This window comes from Mustelus asterias, chromosome 23 (assembly GCF_964213995.1).
Source record: "Mustelus asterias chromosome 23, sMusAst1.hap1.1, whole genome shotgun sequence".
Lineage (NCBI taxonomy): Eukaryota > Metazoa > Chordata > Chondrichthyes > Carcharhiniformes > Triakidae > Mustelus > Mustelus asterias.
In genome coordinates this window covers 16973028-16985485 of record NC_135823.1, presented here as the reverse complement: position 1 = coordinate 16985485, position 12458 = coordinate 16973028, and the positions used below count along the sequence as shown (strand labels likewise).

Below are 12458 nucleotides of genomic sequence, written 5' to 3'. Positions count from 1 at the left end.
TACCTCCCCAACACCTATCAATTAAACCCGGGGTGAGAAGAGTCGAGAGTGGCCTATTCACTTATCATTTTTTTATTTATTATTGTCACAAGTAGGCTTACATTAACACTGCAATGAGGTTACTGTGAAAATCCCCTAGTCACCATACTTCAGCACCCATTTGGGTACACTGAGGGAGAATTTAGCATGGCCAATGCACCTAACCAGCACGTCTTTTGGACTGTGGGAGGAAACCCATGCAGACACAGGGAGAACGTGCAGACTCCCACAGATAGTCACCCAAGCCAGGAATCGAACCCAGGCCCTGTGAGGCAGCAGTGCTTATAGGCCAACTGAGGCTGCTGGGGGCCACCTAGGGACATCATCCCACCAGCAGTGGTATTTAAACAGTGAGGAGCAGGCCATGGAGACAAGTTGGTGGGTGATCCTAATCTCTCAGACATTCTGTGCCCAATGGAGGGAACTGTTGGTGGCAAGGGCAATTCCTACGCAAGACACCACCCTGCCGTTTACACCATACCTTCCCTGCCCACTCATGCCAGAGCCACCTTGACTAGCCCCTGTGATCCCATCCCATTCACCAGCGTCCTGTAGCTGATGATCCCCATTTTTGGGCCTGCTGGAGTGCCAGCGATGTCACCATTTGGTCCCAGTGACACTGCCGCTACTGGACGGCTGCCCACCAATCCGATGGGCCGGCAGCTCTTGAGGGCGGAGGTGGGTGGGTGGCGGAACTTTCAAAGCTGAACTAATTTAAGTTGCCCCAAGTGTATTATTGCTGGGGGCAGTTGGGTTTCCAGTTGCCATGGTGCTGATGGCCGTTTCAGTCGGGGGCTGGGCATCCCACCCCCCCAAAAAAAATCCACCCTGTTACTTCAGCTCAGGCTGGAGATGGAGGCGGGGATCACCGTGGTTTCTGTTGGTTTCATAGCTTAACCGGCTGAGAAACCCCATTAGTAACACACTGGGCCCACTTCTTATTATTTCAGATTGAACCCACAGCTTATATTACAAAATGATGACCAACCAACGGCCTTGCTCAGATTGTAATACAGATGCTAACGAGGTTTAAAAGGAACAAAGTTAAAATCTAGACCAATGAGTCTTCATAAAAAGTCCTGCGGGATGTCTGAGAACGAAACAAAACAATTCTAACAGCTAAAACAAAACAGTTCCCACATTTGACATGTTGCAGACGGCCACTTTGAGGTAATGGTGCAGTTGCTTGTGATAATCAGTCTGCATCCTCCCGAGAATGTCCTGCCTCTCACAAGATGATTGGATAATGTTCGTGAAAGTGGCAGCAATCCACATGTTGTCTGGTCTCGTTGGTCTGTTATTCTGTAGAAAATGGAAATTAAATGACAAAGGGCTGCGTTCCATCACGCTGTGACACTTCTCTATAAAATATCCTCTCCTGGAACCTTCGCACTGCACAGTTTCTTTCCGGGGGATTGTTGGTGAGTGCGGCACAGATTAGATCTAGACTATTGCACATTCCTATGTTATCTTTGAGATACAAGTTGATAACTACAACAGCACCTAAATTCATAGCTCATAGAATCCCTACAGTGCAGGAGGCGGCTAATCGGCCCATCGAGTCTACACCGATCACAATCCCATCCAGGCCCAATCCCCATAACCCCATGCATTTACCCTAGCTAGTCCCCCTGACACTAAAGGTTAAGTTAGCATGGCCTATCCACCTAACCCGCACATCTTTGGACTGTGGGAGAAAACTGAAGCACCCGGAGGAAACCCACGCAGACACGGAGAGAACGTCAAATAAATATGTCAAACACTTTTGGCAGCTGACTCCACAAGCTGCAACTGCTATTCTGTAACTACTTAAAACATCAGTGTTTTAAGACATCAATGAGAGAATTATAGAATATTAAAATAATGATGAGTTTAATAAGGGTGAACTCTGTCATGAGGTTAGCTCAGCCCCAGTGGCCTAATGGATAAGGCATTGACCTCCTAAGCCAAGGGTTGTGGGTTCAGGTCTCATCCAGGGTAGAGTACAGTTTGGTCCAGAAACAAATGTCAAAGTTCCTTCTCTAGACAGTGTCACATTCTACGGCAGTCAGGGAACTTCGGACCCGGGTTCGACTCCGGTCTCGGGTCACTGTCTGTGTGGGGTTTGCGCATTCGATCACCACCACCACGACCTCTGCATGGGTTTCCTCCAGGTGCTCCAGTTTCCTCCAACAGTTAGATGGATTGGCCATGCTAAGATGTCCCTTAGTGTCCAAAGATGTGTGAGGTGGATTAGCCATGGTAAATGTGTGGGATTATGGGGATAGGGAGGGTGGGCGTGGGTAAGATACTCTTTTGGGGAGTTAGTGCAGACTCAATGGGCCAAATGGCTGCCTTTTGCACTGTGGGGATTCAATGGGATCTTTTTCTCTGAAATTCCACTACTATACCATTTTAGGCTCCACCTGAAGTTACTTTCCATTTACTTCAAAGAATCTCTACAGTACAGAAGGAGGCCATTTGGCCCATTCAGTCTGTACCAACCACAATCCCACCCTATCCCCGTAACCCCATACATTTATCCTGCTAATCCTCCTGATACATGGCCAATCAACCTAACCCGCACGCTTTTGGAGTACGGGAGGAAACCGAAGCACCCGGAGGAAACCCACGCAAACACGGGGAGAACATGCAAACTCCACACAGGTAGTGACCCAACGCGGGAATTGAACCTGGCGCTGTGAGGCAGCAGTGCTAACCACTGTGCTGCCCATATGTGAGATATGGACTGTTTGCATTATTGTCCATTTTACACAACTTCCTGAGGTGAAACTCAGTTCCAACCTATAAATAACCATGTGATATAATCACTTCTGGGAACATTATCAATATTCATTGATGGTATTCAAATTGCTGAAAACCTATGTTCAGAGGTAAATTGTATTTTTAATAGCAACTTTCAGCACAAAAATATAAAATGCCTGGGGTGTACAACTTTGACACAAAATTAGGCTCAAGTTGTTAAGTAGGGGTTGACTATACAAGGGGCACTAACACTAACAGTACATCACAGCTCAACAGATTAGCTTCCTTTCCGAAATACTTATCTTTACCTGATATTCAAAGCTTTGATTGATCTTCTTGTCATCCCAATGCAGCTCCATACTCTCCGTAAAAGTGTTCTGAGTTTGTCTGGCAGATCCACAGCCGTGTAGAGACTGTATCAGAAGCAAAGGCTGTAGCTGGATAGACACAACAGTGCTTCACTCAAACAGCTGTGCATGGCATTAGCTCCATTACTGTCATAAAACACAACTATTAATACGCAGCGTTCCCACCTCACTATTTTCAGTTACTATTCGCCATTATTCTACTGTCTTACTCACCAGATGGGCAAGGAGCTTGAACAGGAAGATGTGACGTTCTTGGGACCGAAACCATTATATAATCAACCAGAGACATTCAGAATTAGAATGGCACCTGCTGTTAGATGTGGAGCCTTCTTTATCAGTATTCTCTCTACTACTCCCTTTGCTGGTACATGTGGGTATGGTAGCCTCAGGTGGACAAAATACACCATATAATTTTCAATATATTACAGAAGATGTTTGAATTTTCCTGTGTCAGTTGTTGTTTAAAAAATTAATTCACGGGACGTGGGCATTGCTGGCTGGGCCAGCATTTGTTCTCCATCCCCAATTACTTTGAATTGAGTGTCTCGCTAGGCCATTTCAGAGGGCAGTTGAGTCAACCACATTGCTGTGGCTCTGGAGTCACATATAGGCCAGACCAAGTAAGGACAGCAGATTTCCTTCCCTGAAGGACATTAGTGAACCAGGTGGGTTTTTACAGCAATCGACAATGGTTTCATGGTCATCAGTAGACTTTTAATTCCAGATTTTTATTGAATTTGAACCCGGGTTCCAGGAGCAATACCCTGGGTCTCTAGGTTGAGAGTCCAGTGACAATATCACGACACCAACATCTCCCCTAATGGTAACCTCAAGCACAGGGAGGCAGCAGTGAAGGAAGTTCACAAAGGGATACAGATCCTAATTAGTCTAGAATAGGCATAGAGCAAAAGAGGGCAGAGACTCAAACAGATGAAGGCAGAATGTTCACACAGAGCATGCTGGACATCTGGTAAGCTGATGTAGCCCTAAATCATGAAAGAAAAAAACAAACCAACCAGATAAAGTGATGCGGAAGATGAGCTTCGATCAGGTGACTGGTCTTCCTCACCATACCTACTATGTCAACTAATTGGGTCAGCATGGTGGCACAGTGGTTAGCACTGCTGCCTCACAGCGCCGGGGACCCGGGTTCATTTCCCGGCTTGGGTCTCCCCGTGTCTGCGTGGGTTTCCTCCGGGTGCTCCGGTTTCCTCCCACCCAAAGATGTGCAGGTGAGGTGGATTGGCCATGTTAAATTCTCCCTCAGTGTACCCGAACAGGCACCGGAGTTTGTCACTAGAGGATTTTACAGCAACTTCATTGAGGTGTTAATGGAAGCCTACTTGTGACATTAATAAATGAACTAAACTAATTGGTCCACACCACCTGAAGCCATTTGGAAACAATATTCATAATTTTATCCACAATGTGCACAAACAAGAGATATAGCCAGGATGTAGCTAACCACAATCATAATCATTGTCTGACCTGTTAACAGCCAATCTCCTTTAGGACTTTAAATTCTTAGTCACCTCATCCAATATCATCTCAACATGGTCCCAGATGGCCATAGGCTTTGAGGGGGAGAGCTGACTGGTGGTGATTTAACCTGAGGATCACCACACCCCAGGCGAGGGACAAGGTTGAGAAGGCGAGGGGCAAGGTTGAGAAGGTGGGGGGGGGGGGCCTTCATGAATAACTTCAGCCGGTATGGGAATTGAACCCGCGCTGTTGGCGTCGCTCTGCAGCACTAACCAGCCGTCCAGCCAAGTGAGCTAAACCAACCCCTCCCAATTCAATGTAAAACAATTATTGCTTTATGGCCATTTACCAACAACATTCTCGATTACTAATGGGTGAGAAAGGGCTATTCAGCCCATCAAGTGAATGACTCATTAATAATTGGTGCCAAAGCTAAAAGTTACTGGGCCTTCAACGCTGAACCATAAGGATCAACCAATCAATGTTTTGATCCAAATTCAATTCTTTGTTGTTTTCCCAGTCTTCAGTCCCATGAAAAATTCTGATCAAAAGCTGCAGAAAGTTATTCTTGGTGCCCTGATATATGGGTGCGGATTCTCATTCCCACGTTGTGCACAGTCTCTGGTGATTGGGGAGTGGCGGGGAGGTTATAACTCAAATTTGAATTTTATATAGTGCGTCTTTCAACATCTCCTGGTGTTTGTAATAATTTTAATCAGGCAATCGAGATGGGCCTGTTAGAATATGAGCTCCCTGATTAAGGACCAATCAGGGAGCCTCTTGCTTTGTACTGAACCCGGAGTGTCAGTTCCTCTGGGACTCCGAGTGTAGATTGCTGACTGAAAACTCTCTGTATGCTGTTGTCAGACTTTAAATAAAGGGATTTTGGTGGAGGGACTTCTGCCTCTGAGGACTTATTACAGTGTTCCAGAGCACTCCACAGTCAGTGAAGTATCCTTTAGGTATACTCACTGCTGCAGTGTGGGAATGACAATTAAGACGCGGGCTTCATGGTGCTTTATCTTCATTTCAGTAACCTTTACTGAATGTGCTCTTCAGAATTTGGCTGGATCAAAACCACTGTTCAAAGTGAGTTTGGCATCACTTGCTTTGGACCTTCTTAGTCACTCTGCCTTTAATGTTCCACATTCGTCAACTCCTGTGTTGCTGGGAATTTTACTGCTAAAAAAATGCAATTTCAATTTTTTCCCCCCAAAATTGATTCGAATATCATGGGGGTGAATTTTATGGCGGTGGGGGAGTGGTGGTGGGCTGGGGGCGGGGGGGGGGGGGGGGGGGTTATTGCTCTCAGACCGACCAACTTTAAAAATGGCTTCCACGCAGTGAGTTTTTCTGAATATTGGCGAAGGCCGATAGCGGGCGGGAAAAGTGGCACTGAAGCCACCGGCACCAATGGCAGCTTTGTCTGCTGTGTTGTCCTTGACAATGGTGAGGGGCGGTCCCAGTGGCGGAGCTCACCCCCGAAGATTGATCGGGGTGCCATTTCCAAAGGCCACTCCAATGCACCAAAGAAACTCCCCGTGTCCCCACTGGAGCAAAAGGGCAGTGCCCTGGGGCCAGTGCCTGGGTATCATAGAAATCATAGAAACCCTACAGTACAGAAAGAGGCCATTCGGCCCATCGAGTCTGCACCGACCACAATCCCACCCAGGCCCTACCCCCATATCTACCCACTAATTCCCTCCAACCTATGCATCTCAGGACACTAAGGGGCAATTTTTAGCATGGCCAATCAACCTCACCCGCACATCTTTGGACTGTGGGAGGAAACCGGAGCACCTGGAGGAAACCCACGCAGACACGAGGAGAATGTGCAAACTCCACACAGACAGTGACCCAAGCCGGGAATCAAACCCAGGTCCCTGGAGTTGTGAAGCAGCAGTGCTAAGCACTGTGCTACCGTGCCGCCGGGTAGTGGCCAGGGCTCCAGCATGACCGTCTACTCCGAGTGATGCACTCACCCAAGCTCCTCTGGGAAGTCTGCTCGCCAGGCCTATGCCTTAGGAGACCAGTCGGAATTCCCATGGGTCTGCACTCACGCCGATGTGAATGGACTTTCGGAAGGTGGCGCAGAGGCCTGATAATGAAATGTTAATATGTAGAAATGATGTTCCTGATGTTGAACGTTGGAAATCCTGTTATGCCACTGGCCGGGGGCAGGGCCAGAGGCGGGGACGGGACAATCACGCCACGTTTTTATTTTGGCGTGAAACATGATTTGGATTTCTCGCGAGATTTTCTGTTCCCATCGACAAACCCGCCCAAAAATAATGGGAGCATAAAATCCCAGCCTATGTGTTTCGTTAAATATGCACTGAATCATAGAATCCTATAGTGCAGAAGGAGATCATTCAGCCCATCGAACCAGCACCGACAACAATCCCACCCAGGCCCTATCCCCATAACCCCACGCATCTACCCTGCTAATCCCCCTGACACTAAGGGGCAATTTAGCATGGCCAATCAACATAACCCGCACATCTTTGGAGTGTGGGAGGAAACCGGAGCACCCGGAGGAAACCCACGCAGAAACAGGAAGAATATACAAACTCCACACAGACAGTGACCCAAGGCCGGAATGGAACTTGGATCCCTGGCGCTGTGAGGCAGCAGTGCTAACCAATGATAACCATTGACATTGCAATGCTGTAAAAATTGGTTTCCATGATTTGCCGTCAGCAACCAAGGTCCACCATTGGCAACTTAATTCCCAACTTCCATCCGGCCTCCGGGAAGCTGATATTTGACCTCCTGCACAATGACATATCCCTGCCCTCCTCATTTCCAGCTCTCGAGGGATTCTGCTCATCGGTCTGGTAGAGGTTCCAGACATTGGGTGGGGCGATGGGGGGTTGGAATTTGGAAACAAGAATGAGCAGGTGAATCAGAGCAATGCAGACATTTCACTGCACGATGCTGGTATATTTTATTATGATACTTGTCCTTTAGTGTTCTCTGTGATTGACTTAACTTCACAGAGCCGTTCTAATCCAGAAGAAGCATTTCTGAATCTGGATGTAATTGTGTATTTAAAAGTAATTCTCACATGAGTAGTACCTATGGTTGCAATTTACTCTGACTTTTTTATTGGGTAATGGCTTCTCTTCGTCAAAAATATTTTATTCCCTCGAAACAAAAATCTCAAATAACAAAAATATAGCTGAAAAACGGAAACGTGTAACATATTTTTGGAAATGCAGCCCAGTTCTGTTAACTCTGAGTGGGTGACCCCCACATAACATGGAAAATGCCAGGAGAGAAAGTCAGAGTCCCAGTTCTGTTAACTACTATAAAAGGCAATATTTTATTTATTTGTTATTTGTGTCACAAGTAGGCTTACATTAACAGTGCAATGAAGTTACTGTGAAAATCCCGTAGTTGCCACACTCCGGCGCCTGTTCGGGTACACTGAGGAAGAATATAGCATGGCCAATGCACCTAACCAGCACATCTTTCGGACTGTGGGAGGAAACTGGAGCATCCGGAGGAAACCCAGGCAGACACGGGGAGAACATGCAAACTCCGCACAGACAGTGACCCGAGGCCAGGAATTGAACCCGGGTCCCTGGCGCTGTGAGGCAGCAGTGCTAACACTGTGCCACCGTGCTGTTGGTGCAATCGCTCCTTTCCTCACTCTCAGGTTAAAACCCTGCACAAATGTTTCTGCCTGGGTTCAAAGCGGGGGCCTTTTTCAGTGTTAGGCAAACGTGATAAACACTATACTACAAAAACACCAGGAACCTGTTTTTTTTTCATTTATTAGTGTCACAAGTAGGCTTACATTAACACTGCAATGAAGTTACTGTGAAAATCCCGTAGTTGCCACACTCCGGCGCCTGTTCGGGTACACTGAGGGAGAATTTAGCATGGCCAATGCACCTAACCTGCACATCTTTGGACTCTGGGAGGAAACTGGAGCACCCGGAGGAAACCCATGCAGACACTGGGAGAACATGCACCCTCCACACAGACAGCACCCCAAGCCGGGAATTGAACCCGGCTCCCTAGCACTGTGAGGCAGCAATGCTAACCACTGTGCCACCGTGCCGCCCCACCAGCGCATGTAATTGCGTGCAGCCCGTACGGGGATTGAACCCACAGCCTTGGCGTTATTAGCATTATGCTCTAACCATCTGAGCTAGCCAGATAACTAAACATTTCATCTCAGGCTTGTACCGCGGACCCAATGGTGTAATTGTGGATAAGGAATACCTGGCCTGAGGTGAAGTCCATGCATGTATCCCACGCCGTTAAATTGCTTTCCAATTTGCATTCCAATGTAAATTTAAGGTCAATGGGTTGGCCGCCATTCCAGGCAACATGAGCCTAAAGATTAAATGAATGTTAGTCAGGCTTCATATTGTTCTATTGTACACAAGGTTACAGTTCATATTAAACACAATTGTTGTTCCAAGTTACTCTTCATCATTTATTACTGTTGCCTGGCCTTAATTTTAATCAAAAACAGAAAATTGCTGGAAAATCCCAGCAGGTCTGACAGCATCTGTGGATGGAGAATGGACCCAAATAGTCTGGATGGCTATTTGTCACTCTGACGAAGGGTCACCCTGACTCGAAATGTTGGCTCTATTCTCTCTCCACAGATGCTGTCAGACCTGCAGCGATTCATAGACAGACTCCTACAGTGCAGAAGCAGACCATTCGGCTCATTGAGTCTGCACCGACCACAATCCCACCCAGGCCCTATCCCCATAACCCCATGCATTTACCCTGCTAGTCCCCCCTGACACTAAGGGGCAATTTAGCACAGCCAATCCACCTAACCTGCACATCTTTGGACTGTGGGAGGAAACCGGAGCATCCAGAGGAAACCCATGGGGAGAACATGCAAACTCCACACAGACAGTGACCCAAGCCGGGAATTGAACCTGGGTCCCTGGCGCTGTGAGGCAGCAGTGCTAACCACTGTTCCACCATGCTGGATTTTCCAGTATTTTCTGTTTTAGTTTCAGATTCCAGCATCCGCAGTATTTTGCCTTTGTCTTAATTTTAATTAGTCTGAGTCAGACCCGGGTGATAAGGTAAAGGGTGCCTCCCTCCAGGCTTGTCACACTCAGTCTGTTAAAATTAAAAGTAAAACCCTAAACTGTTTTAGAATAGGATCTGAACTGGAGCAGCCTTCTCTCTAGACAAGTGTGGAACACTGGCTGGAAAGATTGACGGTGGGTACATAGCGAAACCATTTTCAAATTGCATCAATAGCATCAACTGTCGCAGCAGTTGTCACCAATGATGGGGATCAGCGTCTGATGGAGAAACAAAGTCTAGACTGAGTGAGCTCGGATGATATTTATATGGCAGACTTTAACAGTCTGTTATACTCCCTGCCTCATTATTGTGCAGGGTGACATTAGAAACATCTAACAGTAGCTCAAGAGCAGTTCGAGATGGAGGAGGGAAGTCAGACATTTACTATCCTGACCTACCTATCATTTTTCACGGGTATTTAGCAAGCCGATTTTCCTTTGTACAGTGCCATCAACTTGACATTTTTAATATTCACAAGATAGAAAAGACGCACAGACCAATGTGTTAGTCGAGGAGTGACTTTGGGCTGTTTTCTCAATGCGGCTGGGTCTACGCTCCTCTGGTGATAATGTCGGGGTTGGCCTCGTCCCCAGATTTCCCCACTGGGATCTAGGGGGAGGTTGCCCTGCCTCTGGGAGCTGCTGGCCAATCAAATAGCCAGCAGCTCTCTTACGTCTCAGCAGTGCCACTGGTGTGAAAGGTCACTGCAGGTACTGCAGCAAGGGACCCGCAGCAAGGGACCCGCAGCACGGGAGCCGCAGCACGGGAGCCGCAGCACGGGAGCCGCAGCACGGGCCAGCCATGCAGCCAGTGTTCAAGATAAGTGGGGAGGGATCTTGCTGGAGTCAGGCTTGCAGCCACCAGCGAGGGGAAAAAGAGTGGGCAGACCGGGGTGGTAGGGGGGCGCTGGGAGGTGGTTAAATCTCAGTGCCAGCCGGATGAGGCTCTTAAGTGGACTCCTGACAGTTCCCTGCTGCTGGCTTAATTGCAGCAGCCGCATTTGCAGGATACCCATGGCATTTAAAGGACACGATGTGGGGGCCGGCATTGGACTGGGGTAAACACAGTAAGAAGTCTCACAACACCAGGTTAAAGTCCAATAAGTTTATTTGGTAGCACAAGCCACAAGCTTTTGGAGCGCTTCCCCTTCATCAGGTGAGTGGGAGTTCTGTTCACAAACAGGCCCTATTTGTGAACAGAATTCCCTGATGAAGGAGCAGCGCTCTGAAAGCTTATGGCTTGTGCTACCAAATAAACCTGTTGGACTTTAACCTGGTGTTTAAAGGACATGACAGAAGGTCGTCAAAACAGCCCATTCTTTAGAAATGATCCTAGACTGTAATTAACTAATAATATTTCTGTACTGACACAGAAAATGGGCTATCCATCTCTTAACTGAATCTTTTAGTAACTGAAACTACAAAGGGTTGTGAATGAAGCCCAGTCCATCACCCAAACCAGCCTCCCATCCATTGACTCTTTCTACATTTCCCGCTGCCTCGGAAAAGCAGCCAGCATAATCAAGGACCCCCACCTTCTTCTGTCGGGAAAAAGATACAAAAGTCTGAGGACACGTACCAACTGACTCAAGAACAGCTTCTTCCCTGCTGCCATCAAACTTTTGAATGGAACTACTTTGCATTAAGTTGATCTTTCTCTGCACCCTAGCTATGACTGTAACACTACATTCTGCACTCTCTTTCCTTCTCTATGAACGGTATGCCTTGTCCGTATAGCACGCAAGAAACAGTACTTTTACTATATACTAATACATGTCACAATAGTAAATCAAATCAAATAAATAACTCTTTGAAGTGAAGTGCTTGAATCCAAACATTTAACATTCAGTGCGATGTAATAGTGTTAATCTCTTTCGGATTACACATAAAATACATTGCACATGTTTTATTCCTGGTCACAGGATCTCACTGTGTAGAGGAATCTTGTGCTGAATCAGGCTGTGCTCCAATGATTATTATCTTTTGGCCAATGTTTTAGAATTATAATTTGTAAAAACAATCTTCAATGAAGTAATACAAATAAGGTTCATCAGATTTTAAAGGCTAGCTTGAAAGACTTTGGTTGTTCTTGGCAACATGCCTTCTGAGACTTCTAAAATCAGGCAAAAGTTCAAATTATTTCACACATCATTCATGACTTCCACCATCATTCATGTAAAAATATCCGATGGTCTAGGGGAGGGGGTCCTCGTCAGAAAACTGGCTGGCGGGAGTCCACCTTTCCCAAAGTTACAAAGCCAATGTGCAGTGTGGAGCGGGAAAGCGCTTAATCCATCTCCTTGCTTGCTCCAAAAACTAATTCAAATTCCAATCGGATCCAATTCATTGTCCCCACAAGAGAAACATACAAAATCCAAGCTGACAAGAGCAGGAATTACACCCTATTTCAGGCTTGATCCTACACTTGGGCTGGATTCTCTGATCTCATTCATGTCCCACCATTGCTGCCAGTAGGATCAGAGAATTTGGTGTTCAGACAAAACTACATTCACTGCAGCGGGGCTGGGAGAATTCCAGCCGCGGGCGAGGGGCCGGGAGAATCCCAGCCCCGGGCGAGGGGCCGGGAGAATCCCAGCCATGGGTGAGGGGCCGGGAGAATCCCAGCCATGGGCGAGGGGCTGGGAGAATCCCAGCTGCGGCCGAGGGGCCGGGAGAATCCCAGCCATGGGTGAGGGGCCGGGAGAATCCCAGCCGTGGGTGAGGGGCCGGGAGAAGTCCAGCCGTGGGCGAGGGG

At 47.4% G+C, this 12458-nt stretch overlaps 1 protein-coding gene across 1 annotated transcript in view; it reads right to left on the bottom strand.

Moving 5' to 3' along the window:
- The window catches only part of LOC144510541 (uncharacterized), a 109342-nt gene that overhangs the window by 74468 nt on the left and 22416 nt on the right, over nt 1-12458 (bottom strand). Inside the window, exons 12-14 of the mRNA XM_078240052.1 lie at nt 8868-8981; nt 3093-3221; nt 1180-1341 (exon numbers count right to left, since the gene is read on the bottom strand). Of these exons, the coding sequence (XP_078096178.1) occupies nt 1180-1341; nt 3093-3221; nt 8868-8981 (405 nt within the window). The remainder of the gene's footprint in view (nt 1-1179; nt 1342-3092; nt 3222-8867; nt 8982-12458) is intronic.